The sequence below is a fragment of the Coregonus lavaretus genome (assembly GCF_964263955.1).
Source record: "Coregonus lavaretus genome assembly, contig: HAP1_SCAFFOLD_2790, whole genome shotgun sequence".
Lineage (NCBI taxonomy): Eukaryota > Metazoa > Chordata > Actinopteri > Salmoniformes > Salmonidae > Coregonus > Coregonus lavaretus.
Genome location: NW_028156830.1, coordinates 49,904 through 73,920, shown reverse-complemented (window position 1 = coordinate 73,920; position 24,017 = coordinate 49,904). Strand labels below are relative to the sequence as shown.

Sequence of the window (24,017 nt, the reverse complement as noted above, 5' to 3'; positions counted from 1 at the left end):
GTGTCTAGTCTTTCATTTGATTTCTCAGAATGGTCACAACAGGGCCGGATATATTTTAATATACACTCCCGTTCAAAAGTTGGGGTCACTTAGCAAATTTTTTGTCCATTAAAATAACATCAAATTGATCAGAAATACAGTGTAAACATTGTTAATGTTGTAAATGTCTATTGTAGCTGGAAACGGCTGATTTTTAATGGAATATCTACATAGGCGTACAGAGGCCCATTATCATCAACCATCAGTCCTGTGTTCCAATGGCACATTGTGTTTGCTAATCCAAGTTTGTCATTTTAAAAGGCTAATTGATCATTAGAAAACCCTTTTGCAATTATGTTAGCACAGCTGAAAACTGTTGTGCTGATTAAAGAAGCAATAAAAACTGGCCTTCTTGAGACTAGTTGAGGATCTGGAGCATCAGCAATTGTGGGTTCGATTACAGGCTCACAATGGCCAGAAACAAATAACTTTCTTCTGAAACTCGTCAGTCTATTCTTGTTCTGAGAAATGAAGGCTATTCCATGTGAGAAATTGCCAAGAAACTGAAGATCTCGTACAACGCTGTGTACTCCCTTCACAGAACAGCACAAACTGGCTCTAACCAGAATAGAAAGAGGAGTGGGAGGCCCCGGTGCACAACTGAGCAAGAGGACAAATACATTAGAGTGTCTAGTTTGAAAAACAGGCGCCTCACAGGTCCTCAACTGGCAGCTTCATTAAATAATACCCACGTTTCTCAACGTCAACAGTGAAGCGGCGACTCCGGGATGCTGACCTTCTAGGCAGAGTTTCAAAGAAGATCCGACTGCCTATCTTAATATTTTCTTTTTATCGGCCAGTCTGAGATATGGATTTTTCTTTGCAACTCTGCCTAGAAGGTCAGCATCCCGGAGTCGCCTCCTGTTTTGCGGGTACTATTTAATGAAGCTGCCAGTTGAGGACCTGTGAGGCGCCTGTTTCTCAAACTAGACACTCTAATGTATTTGTCCTCTTGCTCAGTTGCCCACTCCTCTTCTGGTTAGAGGCAGTTTGCGCTGTTCTAGAGAGAGAGAGAGAGAGAGAGAGAGAGAGAGAGAGAGAGAGAGAGAGAGAGAGAGAGAGAGAGATCCTACCAGGGATTATTTATGTATGATGTTGGTAGAATGTATAAATTGGGATAGTAGTAAGAGGCCGGTGGGTAAATGACTAAGATTCAAGCCTCCTGTCAATTAGGGAGCTTTGTTTCTTTATTGTGTGTTTAGTTGTACCTTTACCTTCCTGTAGTTGACCATTTGGTAGGATTCTGTATGGAGGAATGGTCTAAGATCACTCCAACTCAGAAAACATTTTACAAAAAGCCTCAGTGCCGTTACCCTTACAAGGGAGGTATTGAAAGGGGGTGTCAATTTTGACCCCTACCTTTTTGAGAAAAAAAGTATTACTTGTTAAACAAAATCTATTTCTCTGAGCAATTGTATTAGTATAAAATCATTTAATTTCCCTTTTTATTTAGCATTCAATATAGCTCAGTATTTTTTTATTTTATTTTATACAGTCATTTTTGCTGATCTTTATGAAGGGAGTCAATCATTTGGGACCCTATTGTATACTTCAAAGTTAGAGATATGTTGAAACTGGATCCGTCAAAATGATTCAACATTTTATAGTATGCCATGGCCTTTACTGGCCAAAGGTTAAACTACTGTTATGTTTATGCTATACTATGGTGTTGAGTCTCTGGACTTTGACCAGATATTATTGCATCCAAAGATCAAATGTACCTAGAACACAGATACAGAGCCAATTGTCATCAGGAAGGTGCTCTCTCAGCACAACGGAAAATATCTCAATGACTTGACATGTTCTGGTTGTGAATACAGGCTACAAGGTAAGACTCTTCCAAGGGATTATTGTAAAGTGTGTAGGGAAATTAAATATATGGTGTTATTATAGTATAGAGAATGACAGTAAAACACTCAGATCTAACAGTCCATTTCACCTGGGACAGGTACGTGTCAGTTCAATCATACAAAATGGTGCTAACTGGGCGTAGGCAAGTCAAATTCTAAAACATATTGTTAATATCTCGTATTATAGGATTCGTATATTCGATTCGTTATATTTTATAATTTGTAAAAATGTTATGTATCATAGTTCTGAATCATCTTTCAGAATATCAGAACATTTGTTGTTTTCAAAATTACAATGAGCTCCTGCTTCCTGTGTAATTTGGTATGAAACCTGAACGTACTTTTCTTAACATTGATATTATGAATTAAATTCAATAATATCATAATAATATCAGACCTGTTGAACAAAGCAACACACTAGAATGAGTGGAATTATTACAAGAGAAAGTGAGACATTATTATCATTTTTATTTTATTTTATTTTAGTTTTAGTTTTAGATCAGCTTTAATATTTCATATTGTAACTTCCATCAATCCCCCATTATTATTATTATTATTATTATTATTACTATTATTATTATTAGTTCCACTACATGGAGAAAAGGTGAAAAATATCAGTCATGACTACATGTTGATGTGATTGCATTAAATCTCCTGAACGTTTGGACGTATCTGTTAGTAAATATTTTATTTCTAAGAGATAATGAATAAAATAGAACAATTGACCTTCAAGAATTAGTTGTCACTGTGTTCACCACAACCAACATGCTGCATCTCTGTTTAGGGGTCAGTGGTCTAAAATGAGTCTCTCTGGGGAGAGAGAGGAGGGGGTCCCTGCCTCTAAAATGAGTCTCTCTGGGGAGAGAGAGGAGGGGGTCCCTGCCTCTAAAATGAATCTCTCTGGGGAGAGAGAGGAGGGGGGCCCTGCCTCTAAAATGAGTCTCTCTGGGGAGAGAGAGGAGGGGGTCCCTGCCTCTAAAATGAGTCTGTCTGGGGAGAGAGAGGAGGGGGTCCCTCGCTCTAAAATGAATCTCTCTTGGGAACATGACACCAAAGCTAAGAGGTGAGATGACAATGTTGTTTAAGAATTTATAAGGAGTTTATTTCTAAAACGTTTTATCTATATTTTCATGTTTGTTCTTTTCCATCAGAAATGATTGCTTATGGGTACCTTCATGTGTCTGTCAGATATTGTTGTTCTGAGATTTTAATTAATAGATTTTTGTGTATGAATTTTTGTTTTGCAAAACACTATATAGCCGGAATGAAATGTTTGTATCCTGTATATTTGACTGTGATATGTGGTTGTCTCACCAGCACACACACACACACACACACACACACACACACACACACACACAAACAAACATCTTTACCAGCATACACACACATCTTTACCAGCATACACACACACATCTATAGAAGTTTTGCATGACACAATCATTGTCTAATGATTGTGTCATGTCTAATATGTTGTCATGCATAACCTTATTGTTTTTACTAATTCTGATCGTTGTTACAAGCGAAATTTTGACAATACTACCGTCAAATCAACACACTCTTCACTCCTGTTTAAACCTGCTTTATATATGAAACCACGAAAAGTTATATATAGAAACCTTTTATAGGGTTCTTTGATCAGAACTCTAGAGGTTCTTCTTCCCTGAACCAAAATGGTTCCATATAGAACCCTGCATGGTGCTATTTATGAATTATGGCTACTACTATTAAATAGGAATATTTTTTGCTAAGAATATATAGGACAATATAGGACAATAGGAATGGTTTAAAAACCCCAATATTCATTTAAAATTATCCTTAGAAATAGCAGTGCTGGGGATTTGGAAATTTTATTGATCTTTAATTTAGTCTGTGGATACAATGTGACTAGAAAGGTTAAAAATGCATGTAAGACATCCCAGCACAGTTGAAAAAAATATGGCAGGTGGAAATCAAAAGAGGATGTTCTACGGAGATAGGTGGGCGGGGCTGAGAGTAGCAGAGGGGTGGGATTAAAAAAGATCATGATCGGTAATAGTCATTACTGTAAACACTATAGATGTCTGAGTACTATCTATTAAAAATGTAATGTGTATAAGTAATTATTATTATTATTATTATTATTATTATTATTATTATTATTATTATTATAAAAAAGTAATTACTGTGTATAAAAGTATTGTATGGGGGGTAGAATTGATCTTGGTTAAATGCAAACACACTGGTGGCCAGGGAGGCATCTCTTTGTTCGAACGATGGCCCACGTCAACTCTGGCTGACTTCTTTACAATACAATACATTACAATACAATACAACTTTGTCCATTAGTTCCAGCAAACAACAAAAACATGTATTCTGCTCCGTTCTTAACCCCCCAACCAGCAGACCTCACACATACAGTTGAGACCAGCACAGGTTGTGGTCTCAGCTGGTAGAGCACGGCGTTTGTAACGCCAAGGTAGTGGGTTCGTTCCCCGGGACCACCCATACACAAAAATGTATGCACGCATGACTGTAAGTCGCTTTGGATAAAAGCATCTGCTAAATGGCATATTATTATTATTATTAGGTTCAAGCTGCAGTTCAGCGCCCCTGGATGGAGAGCATGTTGTGGGGTTAAGGGCCTTGCTCAAAGGCCCAACGAAAGGTGAATGTTTTGAGGACGTGAACACAACAGCCCTCCAGTGATCAGATCAATTCCGCCCATTCTTTCCAGCGCCTGGCCCGGGATTCAAACTGGACACTTTTCGGCTACAGGTCCAACGCCTGCCACAGCTCCAACTAATTTGCCGCTGGGCAGAAACCTGATTTAATATTCAGAAATAAGCATGAGTTAATCTGCCAAAATGAAGACAAAATGTTACGCAGACATCATTATTATGATAACATACATGCAGTTGTCATCAGCAGCAGCCACAAGAGAGAGCATCTGATAGTTCTGGGTAACTGCCAGACTGAGCCAAACATAGATAGTGTGTTAAAAGACATGTAATGATTAACTATGCTATTGAATCACCAAGACTTATTATACATCATTATTATACAGAAATCATTGTCAAAAGCTGAAGAGAAACTGTTCCATGTAGGTCTATATTATTATGGATTGATCATATAGAAATATAGAAACATTATTTAAACTACTCCAAAGCAATTACATGTCGCACAGGAACCACTGACACGCTGCATTATTCTATAGTATTATCAAGACACCTGCTGTTAACTCTTAATTGGTTAGGACAGCTCATGAGGTGTCCTAAATATCTGCCGACTAGGTGGGACTAGAGGCTTCATGCATAGCTTTAATTTATACCCATAAGTGTAAAATGTCTTTATTCTCAGCACTTATACGACCAATGTTCTACTCTGAGACACTTTGTGGATATGGGCCCAGATCTCAAAATATTGTTATAAAAAAACGTTGAATGTTTGTTTTACATATAAAAATAAATAAATGAATATTACTAATGTAAGCCAGTGTAAAGACTGGGTTATGTATGCACTCACTAACTGTAAGTCGCTCTGGATAAGAGCGTCTGCTAAGTGATTAAAATGTAAATGTATTGTATTGCTCTGCTCATGTCCGCGTTCTGGAACTGTCCACGTCCACGTACGGTGTGGCGCCAAGCATATTGTCCAGTTACGCGCAGAGTGGTCTGAGGTGATGTTGGGGAACAACGACGGAGTTCGTTACAGTGTTGAGACGCCGACGTTTATTGTTCAATTAGCTTTTTTGCGTAATGGTCAGTGACAGTATGAGTGTAGCCAGATCCTTTTCACTCGCTATCCTTGTTTCATCTTGTGGTTCACCGGATTCGTCATCATCCTCGAGGGACAGACGAACGACCTGCTAGCTAGCCAAGCTAGTCGGTACAGCTAGCTAAGCTAGCTACTCTTTACCAGCAGCATCCTAGTTATCCTAGCTACCACTACATCATCACCGGCTGCCTGCTTTTCTTGTGGACCGATGGAGCTCCCGGGTTGTTTCTTCCACCTGTTAAATACCATGGAGGGCTTCTCCCTCTCTCGTTGACGGATGCTGGCTACCTACCATCCCTCTGTCCGGTTCTCCTCTCTTCACTAGATGGACGGTAACTTTAGTGTTTAACCCCTCTGTGTCCAAGGACTGAACTTTTTGAATATTATTTTCGGGGCGCCTCAAGTTACATTTTTTACAAAGTTTATTTCTGATAAAATTAGTTCATTGCATCCGCCATGGAACCCAGTTTCATAATATTACCTTCTGTCCCTGGTTATGAAGTAATCGCGAAAAAACAGGCCTTATGTTTGGGCATTTTTCACCCTACCAGCTCCTATTAGTTCTACTGTAGGTTTACCTCAGGTAACTTATTATTAACAAGGTTATGGTTACTTGGTGAGCACTAACCCTGTAGGTTTACCTCAGGTAACTTATTATTAACAAGGTTATGGTTACTTGGTGAGCGTTAACCCTGTAGGTTTACCTCAGGTAACTTATTATTAACAAGGTTATGGTTACTTGGTGAGCGTTAACCCTGTAGGTTTACCTCAGGTAACTTATTATTAACAAGGTTACGGTTACTTGGTGAGCGCGCTCAATGTTAACCTGAGTACATGTTGTGGTGAGCCACAGTCTAAGAGGTGTTGTCTGGCGCAAAGCCATCAAACGTTAAACATTTTCTGGTCATGGTTAAACATATTTGTTTTAAGAAAAAAGTGTACAATCTAAACAAAACGCATGTCCCTGTCCTCTTTTTCAAGATGTGGCAGATTTAAACAGCCAGAATACATTTTTTTATTAAGAAATAATTTTTCTGATGACTTGTTGTTTCTATATGGCTGCTGGGTAATTTGATATGCATCGAAATCTTCATTCATAGGCATCAAATTGAGCGAATGCTGCGCAGGTTCACTGAGTTGCAAACCAAATGGGTATAATGGGGTGATTGTTGTCTAATCGGGTGGTCTAGCTAATGGATTTGTAGATCTGACACAGTTGCTACCTCAGATTATGAGCCTAGCAAGTGTCATATAGCTCAGTTGGTACAGCATGGCTCTTGCAACGCCAGGGTTGTGGGTTCGTTTCCCACGGGGGGCCAGTATGAAAATGTATGCACTCACTAACTGTAAGTCCATTTTGTATACATCTGGCCCTTCATTGGACACTGTGTTAACAAACCTCCAAACGAGCTTCAATGCCATACAACAATCCTTCAGTAGCCTCCAACTGCTCTTAAACACTAGTAAAACTAAATGCATGCTTTTCAATCGAACGCTGCTGGCACCCGCCCACCCGACTAGAATCACCACTCTCGACGGGTCTGACCTAGACTATGTGGACAACTACAAATACCTAGGTGTCTGGTTAGACTGTAAACTCAACTTCCAGACTCACATAAAGAATCTCCAATCCAAAGTTAAATCTAGAATCGGCTTCCTATTTCGCAATAAAGCCTCCTTCACTCATGCTGCCAAACATGCCCTCGTAAAACTGACTATCCTACCGATCCTTGACTTCGGCGATGTCATTTACAAAATAGCCTCCAACACTCTACTCAGCAAATTGGATGTAGTCTATCACAGTGCCATCCGTTTTGTCTCCAAAGCCCCATACACTACCCACCACTGTGACCTGTAGGCTCTTGTTGGCTGGTCCTCACTACATGTTCGTCGTCAAACCCACTGGCTCCAGGCCATCTATAAATCACTGCTAGGCAAATCCCCGCCTTATCTTAGCTCATTGGTCACCATAGCAGCACCCACCCGTAGTCTGCGCTCCAGCAGGTATATCTCACTGGTCATTCCCAAAGCCAACACCTCCTTTGGCCGCCATTCCTTCCAGTTCTCTGCTGCCAATGACTGGAACGAATTGCAAAAATCTCTGAAGCTGGAGACTCTTATCTCCCTCAATAACTTTAAGCATCAGTTGTCAGAGCACCTTACCGATCACTGCACCTGTACACAGCCCATCTGAAATTAGCCCACCCAACTACCTCATCCCTATATTGTTATTTATTTTGCTCTTTTGCACCCCAGTATCTCTATTTGCACATAATATCTTGCACATCTAGCATTCCAGTGTTAATACTATTGTAATTATTCTGCACTATAGCCTATTTATTGACTTACCTCCATAACTTGCTACATTTGCACACACTGTATATATATTTTCTGTTGTATTTCTGACTTTATGTTTTTTACCCCATATGTAACTCTGTGTTGTTTTTATTGCACTACTTTGCTTTATCTTGGCCAGGTCGCAGTTGTAAATGAGAACCTGTTCTCAACTGGCTTACCTGGTTAAATAAAGGTGAAATAAAATAAAATAAAAATAAAATAAAAAAGTCGCTCTGGATAAGAGCGTCTGCTAAATATGTAAAATGTAAATGTAAAAAATGTAATGAATGAGTTATGTAGTACCCACAGATGGCCAAAGGGAGGCGCAAGAGTGCCATAAACCCATACAGTTTTTTGCCATATAAACCCTAAACCTAACAATCAATCAAATGTATTGATAAAGCCCTTTTTACACCAGCAGATGTCACAAAGTGCTATACAGAAACTCTTACCCTACTTATAACCTATTTTAGCCGTAACCCCTAATTCTAGGGTAGGGTAGCCTAGAACACTTTTAGAAACTATTTTAGTAATAATATTATCTTGGTAAATACAATTATAGTATTAAATAGTGTTTTGATTATTATTAATTTTTTTTATTATATGTATAATTGCAAGACAGAACACTTGATAAATAAGATACATTTGTTTTATTTTTCAAATGTGGTTTGAATTGGGTGACCTAATAACCTCTGTGTGAAAGTCCAGCAATTGGCGTGGGGCAGGTTTGAGACTGATCTAATACACTTTATTTCTCAGCTGCCTCACCAACGTCTGTACGTGAATTAATAACTTTTAATAGCTAAATATTTCCAATAGATGGCAGCATAAGACCACGAAGCATCAGTTATAGGCTACAAGCAGCAATATGATTGACATAAAATAGCATGCAACCAAATACTATGTGTCCCATGATTTTCTAAAATGGTCACTCATTACTTTAGTTAGCTATATATCTCGTATTAGGCCTGTGTTGCTTTTGGAAGAGCAATTAAATAATGACTATAGCAGATGTTGAACCCGTGGTAAATAATCACTAGTCAGATGCTCCAACCTCAACCCTAATATACATGCATTTTTAAATATCTAATATTGCGATTAAACAACCTCGGAATAGATAAGACAAGAGTGCGTCTTCCAGCCCACCAATAAATTACATCATGCAACCCTCCCGGTTAGCAAATGTACCTCAACATGCCCCTCGCTTGTGCTAGAAGGCAGAGTGCTCGCTGCTGGTTGATGAATCTGACAATGAATGTACCAGGAAAATACGTATTTCTCGACCAGAGGTGACTAAATTAATGTTCAGGCTTATTGATAACATTATAGTAATGAAGTATGATTTCAAAACATGAGTATAAAAACAGGTAATAATAAACATGAATCATCATTATATTATTTCACAGTAATCTGTTAAATGCTTTTTCAGTCGTTCCTCTTGCGTTAGCAGTGTGGAAAGGGACAGTAAAAAGCGTGTGCAGGAGTTTTCCTGTGAGGGGGAGTGGTGGTGTATCCAGGGAGAACTAAACTAACCTTCCGAAATGTCATTCGTGGTCTTACGCTGCCATCTATTGGAATTATTTAGCAACTGCAGTAGTACTGAATAAAGTATATCCTTACTAAAGTAGTAATTAATTAATTAGTTAATTTTACCACTTACAACCATAAAATAACAATTTATAGCATAACAAACAATGAAACTGACATAAACCAAAAGCACCATACATTTAGTTAACTATATATATATATATATATTTATATATATACTTTTTATTTAGATGGGTGACATTATCTACCAAAGTAATACCACTGTAGATAAAGAAGAGCTCTCCAGTAGGTGAACCACAACTTTCAAAGACCATTTTCTCAAAATTGAGGTTACAAGTTTATCATCTTTCAAAGCAGAATTACTTTCCCATTGTTCCTCAACTATAGTGTATGATATACCTTTTTCTAGCTGAGTCTCTACTTTTATCCAATGTCAAAAACACAATTTCAAATGTTGCTACATAAGACCGAATCGAGCCGGTTGGTCACATTTGACTGTGTAAAACCTAGCAGTACTACTTATTTCTCTGAGAGTGAGGCAGATATATATATATTATTACTGTGTAAAACCTAGCAGTACTACTTATTTCTCTGAGAGTGAGGCAGATATACTATTACTGTGTAAAACCTAGCAGTACTACTTATTTCTCTGTGAGTGAGGCAGATGTATAGAAAATTGCACAAAAAAAACATGATTATTTGTCTCTCTGAAATGAAACCATCAAGTGATAGATTTTAAAGAAATACATGTCTGTCATTGAACAATCCCATGCCATGATTAGATAGTGAAAAAACACCAATCTCTTTCATCATTTCTTGAAACAATAACATCTAATTGACCAACATTTCTGAAAATGGATATATAGCGTTATGGAATGAAACTCTTGTTTCCCCATCTGAGCTCAGAGTAGATGAGAGATGTAATGTTTGTCTTTGTTGTGTTGAAGTCCAATCAAGCAGGAGAGACCAGCCTCCCCTGTACCCAGCTGTGTGTCCATGAAGAGTGACCGGTCTATGGGTAAACTTATAAACTTCAGAGAGGGAGACTTTTCTAGTGAACAAAGGTAAGAAGAACTCATGGGTCATGGTCAGTGAGTTAAAAAACATTGTCTCAAGTCATTTCTCCTCTCCCATTTTACCATTTATTTTTGTTGTTTTCATAATCCATAGGCTAATCCTTTTTTCTATTGTCGTGTCGCGTCGGCTGTTGGTGGTTATTGCTGTCAAACAAAGAGTCCGCTTAGGCTGCACCTTGATTATAAGTTTTTATTCATATCACAAGTTTACAGCATAAGTTTACAGACCCGCGGTGTCTGGAGAAGCACCGTCCCAAAATAATCTGAATGCTTCTGACCCCCTCTTTGTCTAGCTCATACTTATAAACAAAGCCAAAATATGGGTTGCTCCCTCTTTCGTCCAATCACCTATCCCCCCTGGGGCGTCACCCTACAACTGCTACATTTGAACTAAGATAAACATCTTTTCTTTGTCCCTCTAGAATAGTCATAATCTTCATACACGACACTATTTTCATAGTCCTGAAACAATATTATACTAACACAACATTCCTTCCCTGTGTGTGTGTGTGTGTGTGTGTGTGTGTGTGTGTGTCAGTGTGTGTGTGTGTGTGTGTGCACTCCCTGGATGAGGAGATGTAATCTCTATCCTGATTGCCTAGTCACTTTTACCCCTACCTACATGTAAATATTACCTCAACTACCTGGTACCCTGCACATTGACTCAGTACTGGTACTCCTTGTATATAGTCTGGATATTACCTCAACTACCTGGTACCCCTGCACATTGACTCAGTACTGGTACTCCTTGTATATAGTCTAGTTATTACCTCAACTACCTGGTACCACTGGACATTGACTCAGTACTGGTACTCCTTGTATATAGTCTAGTTATTACCTCAACTACCTGGTACCCCTGGACATTGACTCAGTACTGGTACTCCTTGTATATAGTCTAGTTATTACCTCAACTACCTGGTACCACTGGACATTGACTCAGTACTGGTACTCCTTGTATATAGTCTAGTTATTACCTCAACTACCTGGTACCACTGGACATTGACTCAGTACTGGTACTCCTTGTATATAGTCTAGTTATTACCTCAACTACCTGGTACCCCTGGACATTGACTCAGTACTGGTACTCCTTGTATATAGTCTAGTTATTACCTCAACTACCTGGTACCACTGGACATTGACTCAGTACTGGTACTCCTTGTATATAGTCTAGTTATTACCTCAACTACCTGGTACCCTGCACATTGACTCAGTACTGGTACTCCTTGTATATAGTCTAGTTATTACCTCAACTACCTGGTACCCCTGGACATTGACTCAGTACTGGTACTCCTTGTATATAGTCTAGTTATTACCTCAACTACCTGGTACCCCTGCACATTGACTCAGTACTGGTACTCCTTGTATATAGTCTAGTTATTACCTCAACTACCTGGTACCCCTGGACATTGACTCAGTACTGGTACTCCTTGTATATAGTCTAGTTATTACCTCAACTACCTGGTACCACTGGACATTGACTCAGTACTGGTACTCCTTGTATATAGTCTAGTTATTACCTCAACTACCTGGTACCCTGCACATTGACTCAGTACTGGTACTCCTTGTATATAGTCTAGTTATTACCTCAACTACCTGGTACCCCTGGACATTGACTCAGTACTGGTACTCCTTGTATATAGTCTAGTTATTACCTCAACTACCTGGTACCCCTGCACATTGACTCAGTACTGGTACTCCTTGTATATAGTCTAGTTATTACCTCAACTACCTGGTACCCCTGGACATTGACTCAGTACTGGTACTCCTTGTATATAGTCTAGTTATTACCTCAACTACCTGGTACCCTGCACATTGACTCAGTACTGGTACTCCTTATAGCCTGAAGAGTGACAAGTCTATGCATCAACCTGAACAGTTTAGAGAGGGAGACTTTTCTACTGAACAAAGGTAAGAAGAACTCATGGGTCATGGTCAGTGAGTTAAACAACACTGTCTCTAGTCATTTCTCCTCTCCCATTTTACCATTTATTTTTGTTGTTTTCATAATCCATAGGCTAATCCTTTCTTCCATTTTCATAGTCCTAAAACAATATTAAACTAACACTACATTCCCTCCCTGTGTGTGTGTGTGTGTGTGTGTGTGTGTGTGTGTGTGTGTGTGTGTGTGTGTGTGTGTGTGTGTGTGTGTGTGTGTGTGTGTGTGTGTGTGTGTGCACCCCCTGGATGAGGAGATGTAATCTCATGTTTTGTCCACAGAAACCAACAGGAGAGATCAGAGTCAGAGATTCACAGTGGTCAGTCTTCCCAGAGTCATCAAACAGACCTGGCCTCCATATTCAGTGTATGTGGTCCTGTTATGTACATTTGTTTTTGTTTACCTCAAGTAAAGTTGATCTGTCAATCATTCATTAATATGTTAATGAGAAAGCATTTAGTCTCTTGCTTAACTTATTTACTTGATTTATTTCAGTTGCTTGAAGAGAATATTATGACATTTGTGAAGAACGAGCTGAAGATGTTCAAGAGGATTCTTAGTCCAGAACTCCCAGAAGGCTTTGAGAGTCAGAAGCAGGATAAGGAAGTGGTGGATGCTGAAGATGAGAAGCAGGAGAGCAGTGCCAGAGAGGGGGCTCTGAAGATCACACTGCACGTCCTGAGGAAAATGAACCAGAAGGAGCTTGCTGACACACTGGAGAAAAGTAAGAGCTGTCTGCCTCATGTTGAATGCTGTTTTAGAACATTTAAAAGCTGTAGCTAAAGTACAGCTAAAGTAGCTGTGTAACTCAATGATATTGTAGCAGCCTTAACACAACACCTAGTGACCTCATCAAGTAGCAGCAGGGATGTGTTGTGTTGAGAGAGAGAGAGAGAGAGAGAGAGAGAGAGAGAGAGAGAGAGAGAGAGAGAGAATACCAATAATAATATAATCCAGTCTGTAATGCATTATGAAAACATTTACACATTTATACAGTAAGTTAAGAGAATAAATTATTTTTATTAAAAACTTTATAACAGTCCTACAATACTGTATGCATTAAAACAGATGTAATATTAATATCCTCTGTGTTATTTCTTCATTCAGATGAGCTTGCTGTGATTTGCCAACGTGAACTCAAATCTAATCTAAAGAAGAAGTTTCAATGTGTATTTGAGGGGATTGCTAAACAAGGAAACCCAACACTTCTCAATAAGATCTACACAGAGCTCTACATCACAGAGGGTGGAACAGGAGAGGTCAATAATGAACATGAGCTGAGACAGATTGAGACAACAACCAGGAAACAAGCAAGACCAGAGACTGCAGTCAAATGTAACGACATCTTCAAACCCTTAACTGGACAAGACAAACTTATCAGAACTGTGCTGACAAAGGGAGTCGCTGGCATTGGAAAAACAGTCTCTGTGCAGAAGTTCATTCTGGACTGGGCTGAAGGAAAAGCAAATCAGGATGTCCAATTTGTATTTTCATTCCCTTTTCGGGAGCTGAATTTGATGAAAAAGGAAAAACACACTTTCATTGAACTTCTCAATCACTTCTCAATGGAAACCAAAGAATCAAGAATCTCCAACTACGACAAGTACAAAGTCCTGTTCATTTTTGATGGTCTGGATGAGTGCCGACTGCCCCTAGACTTCCAGAAGAACAAGATCTGTTGTGACGTCACAGAGTCAACATCAGTGGATGTTCTGCTGACAAATCTCATCAAGGGAAATCTGCTTCCCTCTGCTCTCCTCTGGATAACTACCCGACCTGCAGCAGCCAAAAAAATCCCTTCAGGGTGTGTTGACCAGGTGACAGAGGTACGAGGGTTCAATGACCCACAGAAGGAGGAGTACTTCAGGAAGAGATTCAGTGATGAGGACCTGGCCAGCAGAATCATCTCACACATAAAGACATCAAGGAGCCTCCACATCATGTGCCACATTCCAGTCTTCTGTTGGATTTCTGCAATAGTCCTTGAACACATGCTGAAACATAAGAGAGAAGAGATGCCCAAGACTCTGACTGAGATGTACTCACACCTTGTGGTGTTTCATACCAAACAGAAGAATGAAAAGTATCTTGGGAAAGAAGAGGCAGGTCCACACTGGAATAAAGAGAGCATTCTGTCACTGGGAAAACTGGCTTTTCAACAGCTTATGAAGGGCAATCTGATTTTCTATGAAGAAGACCTGAAAGAGGCTGGCATTGATGTCAATGAAGCCTCAGTGTACTCAGGATTGTGCACACAGCTCTTTAAAGACGAATGTGGCCTGTACCAGGACAAGGTGTACTGCTTCGTGCATCTGAGCATTCAGGAGTTTCTGGCTGCTGTATATGTGTTCCTCTCATTCATCAACAACAATGAGAATCTAATGGCCAAACCTCAATCAACGTCCAGCAACTTTTCTGTGAGGATCAGACACAAGCGTAAAGTTACTTTGTACAAGAGTGCTGTGGATAAAGCCTTACAAAGTGAGACAGGAAACCTGGACCTTTTCCTCCGCTTCCTACTGGGCCTCTCACTGGAGTCCAATCAGAAGCACTTACGAGGTCTACTGACAAAGACAAGAAGCAGCTCACAGACCCATGAAGAAACAGTCAAGTACATCAAGGAGAAGATCAGGGAGAATCCCTCTCCAGAGAGGTGCATCAATCTGTTCCACTGTCTGAATGAACTGAATGACCATTCTTTAGTGGAGGAGATCCAAAGCTACCTGAGATCAGGAAGTCTCTCAGAAGAAGAACTGTCACCTGCACAGTGGTCAGCTCTGGTCTTTGTGTTGCTGACTTCAGAAAAGGAGCTGGATGTGTTTGACCTGAAGAAATACTCCAGATCAGAGGAAGGTCTTCTGAGGCTGCTGCCAGTGGTCAAAGCCTCCAGAGCTGCTCTGTGAGTAAATACAAGTATATTTAAGTACTAATCATCAGTTTAGAGAAAAATATATATTATAGTATGTATATAATACTATATTGAAAAACATATTGAATCACTGCATTGATGTTCACATTAGTATAACAATATGACCATACAATTCTAGGAGACAGAAGATTAATCTATATGTTGTTTGAGAGACTAAACCAAAGGTTGCTCTGTTAAATTAACAGTGTGTTTGTGAAATCATGATGATCTCTTTGTCAGGCTGTCAGACTGTGGAGTCTCAGAGGAAGGCTGTGTTTCTCTGGTCTCAGCTCTGAAGTCAAACCCCTCACACCTGAGAGAGCTGGATCTGAGTAACAATGACCTGAAGGATTCAGGAGTGAAGCATCTCTCTGCTGGACTGGGGAATTCCCACTGTAACCTGGAGACTCTGAGGTCAGTATTCCTGTATCACTCAATGAACACACATACACTGGACACACACTGAACACACACACACACACACACACACAGGACACACATACTATACACACACACACTGGACACACACACACTAGACACACACATACACACACTGGACACACACTCATTGGACAACACACACACACACACTGGACACACACACACCGGACACACACACACACACACACACAATGATTAATTGAGTAGTGTTTAGAAACATGTTATCTACTGTTAATAATGATACATTCATTCATTTATATACAGTACCAGTCAAAAGTTTGGACACACCTACTCATTCAAGGGTTTTTCTTTATTTGTATTATTTTTTACATTGTAGAATAATAGTGAAGACATCAAAACTATGAAATAACAAATATGGAATCATGTATTAACCAAAAAAGTGTTAAACAAATCAAAATATATTTTATATTTGAAAATCTTCAAATAGCCACCCTTTGCCTTGATGACAGCTTTGCACACTCTTGGCATTTTCTCAACCAGCTTCACCTGGAATGCTTTTCCAACAGTCTTGAAGGAGTTCCCACATATGCTGAGCACTTGTTGGCTGCTTTTCCTTCACTCTGCGATCCAACTCATCCAAAACCATCTCAATTGGGTTGAGGTTGGGTGATTATGGAGGCCAGGTCATCTGATGCAGCACTCAATCACTCTCCTTCTTGGTCAAATAGAGGTGTGTTGAGTCATTGTCCTGTTAAAAAACAAATGATAGTCACACTAAGCTTAAACTAGATGGGATGGCGTGACGCTGCAGAATGCTGTGGTAGCCATGCTGGTTAAGTGTGGTTAAATTCTAAATAAATCACAGACAGTGTCACCAGCAAAGCATCCCCACACCATAACACCTCCTCCTCCATGCTTTACGGTGGGAACTACACATGCCGAGATCATCCGTTCACCCACACCGCTTCTCACAAAGAGACAGCGGTTGGAACCAACAATCTCAAATTTGGACTCTAGACCAAAGGACAAATGTTCACCGGTGTATTGTCCATTGCTCGTGTTTCTTGGCCCAAGCAGGTCTCTTCTTCTTATTGGTGTCCTTTAGTAGTGATTTCTTTACAGCAATTCGACCATGAAGGCCTGATTCACACAGTCCCCTCTGAACAGTTGATGTTGAGATGTGTCTGTGACTTGAACTCTGAAGCATTTATTTGGGCTGCAATTTCTGAGGCTGGTAACTCTAATGAACTTATCCTCTGCAGCAGAATAAACTTTCAAAGTTATTGTCTTCATGTCTTAAAGTAATGATGGACTGTCGTTTCTCTTTGCTTATTTGATGTCAGGTGTCAGTGTGCAGCGGTAGGACGGAGTCAGGCGCAGGACACAGAACTGAGTAAATAACGAACTTTACTCGGAAAAACAACAAATCTAATTTCCATGCAGGGAAACATAACAGCTCACAGCAGTATACAACACCAAACAAAGAACAATCACGCACAAAACCATGAGGGAAGCAGAGGGTTAAACAGGGAAATAATCATAACGTGTTGGGAACCAGGTGTGTACAATCAAGACAAAACAAATAGAAAAAGAAACGTAGATCGGTGGCAGCTAGAAAGCCGGTGACGACGACCGCCGGTAGCCGCCCGCACAAGGCGGCAGGTAGCTTAGTGGTTAAGAGTGTTGTGCCAGTAACCGAAAGGTTGCTGGTTCTAATCCCCGAGCCAACTAGGTGAAAAATCTGTCGATGTGCACTTGAGCAAGGCACTTAATCCTAATTGCTCCTGTAAGTCGCTCTGGATAAGAGCGTCTGCTAAATGACAAAAAAAAAAAAAAAAAAGGAGAGGCACCAACTTCGGCGGAAATCGTGACATTTGAGCTGTTCTTGCCATAATATGGACTTGATCTTTTACCAAAAAGGGCTATCTTCTGAATACCCCCCCCCCCCCCCTAACTTGTCACAACACAACTGATTGGCTCAAACGCATTAAGAAGGAAATAAATTCCACAAATTAACTTTTAAGAAGGCACACCAGTTAATTGAAATACATTCCAGGTGACTACCTCATGAAGCTGGTTGAGAGAATGCCAAGAGTGTGCAAAGCTGTCAACAAGGCAAAGAGTGGCTATTTGAAGAATCTAAAATATAACATATATTTTAATTTGTTTAACAATTCTTTGGTTACTACATGATTCCATATGTGTTATTTCATAGTTTTGATGTCTTCACTATTATTCTACAATGTCACTATTATTCTACAATGTTTTTTTTTTTTTTTACAAATTTGAATGAGTAGGTGTGTTCAAACTTTTGACTGATAGTGTATATATACATATATGAATAGATATGGCAGGTTTCAGGACTCTGATGTATCTGAAAATGTTAAAAATATATATTTTCACCACCAAAGAATAGCAGTGTGGTTTTAATATGATTTGACTCTTTGCAGGCTGTCACGCTGTCTAGTCACAGAGGAAGGCTGTGCTTCTCTGGTCTCAGCTCTGAAGTCAAACCCCTCACACCTGAGAGAGCTGGACCTGAGTAACAATGACCTGAAGGATTCAGGAGTGAAGCTGCTCTCTGCTGGACTGGGGAATCCCCACTGTAAACTGGAGACTCTGAGGTCAGTATTCCTGTAGTTGGTCAACAAGTGATAACTGTTCACCAGATCCACATGTGTTTACCAGGCACACATAGTCCACACCATATGTGTTTGGACAGTGAAGCTTACAGTTTTACAGTGGTGTGAAAATGTGTTTGCCCCCTTTCTGATTTCTTATTTGTTTGCATGTTTGTCACACTTAAATGTTTCAGATCATCAAACAAATTTAAATATTAGTCAAAGATAACACAAGTAAACACAAAATGCAGTCTTGAAATGAAGGTTGTCATTATTAAGGGAAAACAAAATCCAAACCCACATGGCCCTGTGTGAAAAAGTGATTGCCCCCTACAACCTAATAACTGGTTGGGCCACCCTTAGCAGCAACAACTGCAATCAAACATTTGAATCCCCATGATGTTTTTACAGCGCTGTGGATGAATTTTGGCCCACTCATCTTTGCAGAATTGTTGTTATTCAGCCACATTGGAGGGTTTTCGAGCATGAACTGCCTTTTTAAGGTCATGCCACAGCATCTCAATAGGATTCAGGTCAGGACTTTGACTAGGCCACTCCAAAGTCTTCATTTTGTTTTTCTTCAGCCATTCAGAGGTGAACTTGCTGGTGTGTTTTGGATCATTGTCCTGCTGCAGAATCCAAGATCGCTTCAGCTTGAGGTCTCGAACAGATGGCCGGACATTCTCCTTCAGGATTTTTTGGTAGATAGCAGAATTCATGGTTCCATTTATCACAGCAAGTCTTCCAGGTCCTGAATCAGCAAAACAGGCCCAGACCATCACACTACCACCACCATATTTTACTGTTGGTATGATGTTCTTTTTCTGAAATGCGGTGTTACTTTTACGCCAGATGTAATGGGACACACACCTTCCAAAAAGTTCAACTTTTGTCTCGTCAGTCCACAGAGTATTTTCCCAAAGGTCTTGGGGATCATCAAGATGTTTTCTGGCAAAAACGAGACGAGCCTTAATGTTTTTTTTGCTCAGCAGTGGTTTTCATCTTGGAACTCTGCCATGCAGGCCATTTGTGCCCAGTCTCTTTCTTATGGTGGAGTCATGAACACTGACTTTAACTGAGTAAGTGAGGCCTGCAGCTCTTTGGATGTTGTTGTGGGGTCTTTTGTGATCTCTTGGATGAGTCGTCGCTACGCTCTTGGGGTCATTTTGGTCGGCCGGTCACTCCTGGAAAGGTTCACCACTGTTCCATGTTTTCGCCATTTGTGGATAATGGCTCTCACTGTGGTTCGCTGGAGTCCCAAAGCTTTAGAAATGGCTTTATAACCTTTTCCAGACTGATGGATCTCAATTACATTCTTTCTCATTTGTTCCTGAATTTCTTTGGATCTCGGCATGATGTCTAGCTTTTGAGGATCTGTTGGTCTACTTAACTTTGTCAGGCAGGTCCTATTTAAGTGATTCCTTGATTGAGAACAGGTGTGGCAGTAACCAGGCCTGGGTGTGGCTAGAGGAATTGAACTCAGGTGTGATAAACCACAGTTGAGTTGTGTTATGACAGGGGGGGGGGGGCAAACACTTTTTCACACAGGGCCATGTAGGTTTGGATTTTGTTTTCCCTTAATAATAACAACCTTCATTTCAAAACTGCATTTTGTGTTTACTTGTGTTATCTTTGACTAATATTTAAATTTGTTTGATGATCTGAAACATTTAAGTGTGACAAACATGCAAACAAATAACAAATCAGGAAGGGGGCAAACACTTTTTCACACCACTGTATTTGTACTATTATATTTGTCTCTCTACAAGCAATACTTTCATAATTTATGAATAGATATGGCAGGTTTCAGGACACTGAAATATCTGAATATGTTGAAAAATATATACTGCCACTATTTTCACCACCAAAGAATATCAGTGTGGTTTTAATATGATTTGACTCTTTGCAGGCTGTCAGGCTGTCTAGTCAGAGAGGAAGGCTGTGCTTCTCTGGTCTCAGCTCTGAAGTCAAACCCCTCACACCTGAGAGAGCTGGATCTGAGTAACAATGACCTGAAGGATTCAGGAGTGAAGCTGCTCTCTGCTGGACTGGGGAATCCCCACTGTAAACTGGAGACTCTGAGGTCAGTATTCCTGTAGTTGGTCAACAAGTGATAACTGTTCACCAGATCCACATGTGTTTACCAGACACACATAGTCCACACCATATGTGTTTGGACAGTGAAGCTTACAGTTTTAAATTTGGCACTATGCTCCATCATTTTGGATTTGAAATTGTTTCATATTAGGCAACAGTATATAATGTCACTTTTTATTTGAGGGTATTCATACATACCTGTTTTACTGTTTAGAAATGAAAGCACTTTATTGTTTGTAGTTCTCTAGTTCTACCATTTGAAAAAGTCATAAGTATTTGGACAAATTAATTTAGTCCAATGTTTAGTGTTTTAGTGTTTGGTCTTTGAATATTCTTTACCTGCAGTGATTACATCAAGCTTGTGAATCTACAAACTCTTGAATGTATTTGCAGTTTGTCTTGGTTGTGTTTTGGATGATGTTTTTCCCAATAGAAACTGAATGGTGAATAATGTCCTGTCATTTTGGAGTCACTTCACTTGTATTGTCAGTAAGAATAGAAGATGTTTCTGAACACTTCTACATTCATGTGGATGCTACCATGATTATGAATAATCATGAATGAATCGTGAATGATGATAAATGAGAAAGTTACAGAGGAACAAGGATCATACCCCCTCTGTTATTGGTAATGGTGAGAGGTTAGCATGTTTTGTTGTAGCCTCTGTAACTTTCTCATTCATAATTGTTCATGATTCATTCATGATTTTTCTTAATCATGGCATCATCAGGATTAATTTAGTAATGTTTAGAAACATGTTATCTACTCACTTAGACAGAAAATTACTCCAGTCATCATCCACCATTCAGTTACTATCGGGCAAAACATAACCCAAAACACAACCAAAACAAACTGCAAATGCAACCAATGAGTTCACAACCAAATACTCAACTTTTGACAACTTTAATACACTATAAGTCAAATGGTCAGAATACTTATGACTTTTTCAAATGGGGGGACTAGATACATAAAGTGCTTTCATTTCTAAACGGTGAAACAGATATGTATTAAAATACCCTCAAATAAAAGGTGACATTATATACTGTCACCTCATATGAAACATTTGATCTCTAATCCAAAATGCTGGAGTATAGAGCCACATTTAAAATGTTATCTTTGTCAAACTAGATATGGTGTGGACTGTATACTCAATACAATCTAAATCTGATACCTCACTGTCTGTCTTTTGACTGATACTGCTTTTTAAACTGCTCTGGTCAGTCTACTCAAATATTTGTACTATACATTTCTCTCTCTACACACAATATTATGATTTTTTCTAATAATGATACATTAATTTATGAATGGATATGGCAGGTTTCAGGACACTGGTATTAATGAAAATGTTGAAAAAATATACTGCCACTATTTTCACCACCAAAGAATAGCAGTGTGGTTTTAATATGATTTGACTCTTTGCAGGCTGTCACGCTGTCTAGTCACAGAGGAAGGCTGTGCTTCTCTGGTCTCAGCTCTGAAGTCAAACCCCTCACACCTGAGAGAGCTGGATCTGAGTAACAATGACCTGAAGGATTCAGGAGTGAAGCTGCTCTCTGCTGGACTGGGGAATCCCCACTGTAAACTGGAGACTCTGAGGTCAGTATTCCTGTAGTTGGTCAACAAGTGATAACTGTTCACCAGATCCACATGTGTTTACCAGGCACACATAGTCCACACCATATGTGTTTGGACAGTGAAGTTTACAGTTTTACATTTGGTGCTATGCTCCAGCATTTTGGATTTGAGATATAATGTTTCATATTAGGTGACAGTATATAATGTCACCTTTTATTTGAGGGTATTTTCATACATATCTGTGTTACTGTTTAGAAATGAAATCACTTTATGTGTCTAGTGCTCCCATTTGAAAAAGTCGTAATAATTTGGACAAATTCATTTAGTCATAAGTTTAGTATTTTGTCCCATATTCCTTACCTGCAGTGATTACATCAAGCTTGTGATTCTACAAACTTGTTGAATGCATTTGCAGTTTGTCTTGGTTGTGTTTTGGATGATGTTTTTCCCAATAGAAACTGAATGGTGAATAATGTCCTGTCATTTTGGAGTGACTTCACTTGTATTGTCAGTAAGAATAGAAGATGTTTCTGATCACTTCTACATTCATGTGGATGCTACCATGATTATGAATAATTGTGAATGAATCGTGAATGATGATGAATGAGAAAGTTACAGAGGAACAAGGATCAGACCCCCTCTGTTATTGGTAATGGTGAGAGGTTAGCATGTTTTGTTGTAGCCTCTGTAACTCTCTCACTCATTATTATTCATGATTCATTCATGATCTTTCTCAATCATGGCAGTCACAGGCTTGATTTAGTCATTGCATTCAAAGAATATGGGACCAAATACTAAACTTTTGACTACTTTAATACACTATAAGTGAATTGGTCAGAATACTTATGACTTCTTCAAATAGGGGGACTAGATACATAAAGGGTTTTAATTTTCTAAATGGTGAAACAGATATGTATTAAAATACCCTCAAATAAAAGGTGACATTATATACTGTCACCTCATATGAAACATTTGATCTCAAATCCAAAATGCTGGAGTATAGAGCCACATTTAAAATGTTAGCTTCACTGTCAAAATAGATATGGTGTGGACTGTATACTCAATACAATCTAAATCTGATACCTCACTGTCTGTCTTTTGACTGATACTGCTTTTTAAACTGCTCTGGTCAGTCTACTCAAATATTTGTCATATGCATTTTTCTATCTACAAGCAATACTTTGATAATTTGTCATTTCTAATAATGATACATTCGTTTATGAATAGATATGGCAGGTTTCAGGACACTGATATATCTGAATATGTTGAAAAAAAATACTGCCACTATTTTCACCACCAAAGAATAGCAGTGTGGTTTTAATATGATTTGACTCTTTGCAGGCTGTCAGGCTGTCTAGTCACAGAGGAAGGCTGTGCTTCTCTGGTCTCAGCTCTGAAGTCAAACCCCTCACACCTGAGAGAGCTGGACCTGAGCTACAATCACCCAGGAGACTCAGGAGTCAGACTGCTCTCTGCTGGACTGGAGGATCCACACTGCAGACTGGAGAAACTCAAGTATGTAGAGGGTTTATGTCAATGTTCATATCAGACATGTTGGAGTTATCAGGCTAGTTAAGACAAACATTCTGACCACCACTTGGACTAAGTTATATAAAGACTGTGTGTGTGTGTGTGTCCAGTGTGTGTGTGTGTGTGTGTGTGTGTGTGTGTGTGTGTGTGTGTGTGTGTGTGTGTGTGTGTGTGTGTGTGTGTGTGTGTGTGTGTGTGTGTGTGTGAGTTCAGGTGTATCCCTCAATGACTGTCTGTTCTTCTGCTTACCGCTACAGTGTGGAACATGGTGGAGAGAACACAATGAAACCTGGACTTAGAAAATGTGAGTGTTGACTGCTGTGAACAATATGACTAAGAATA

General features: G+C 39.4%; 1 protein-coding gene across 1 annotated transcript; it reads left to right on the top strand.

The window, feature by feature from the left end:
- Window positions 1–1,765: 1,765 nt before the first annotated feature.
- On the top strand, window positions 1,766–22,182 carry LOC311119652 (NLR family CARD domain-containing protein 3-like; the record flags this gene model as incomplete). Its single annotated transcript, XM_084194324.1, has 8 exons — window positions 1,766–1,867; window positions 2,674–2,952; window positions 10,478–10,594; window positions 12,824–12,908; window positions 13,038–13,266; window positions 13,650–15,441; window positions 20,383–20,556; window positions 21,993–22,182. The coding sequence occupies exons 2-8, from the start codon at window positions 2,690–2,692 to the stop codon at window positions 22,180–22,182; spliced, it is 2,850 nt and encodes a 949-aa protein (XP_084050450.1). The 5' UTR covers window positions 1,766–1,867; window positions 2,674–2,689.
- Between the last annotated feature and the right edge of the window lie 1,835 nt (window positions 22,183–24,017).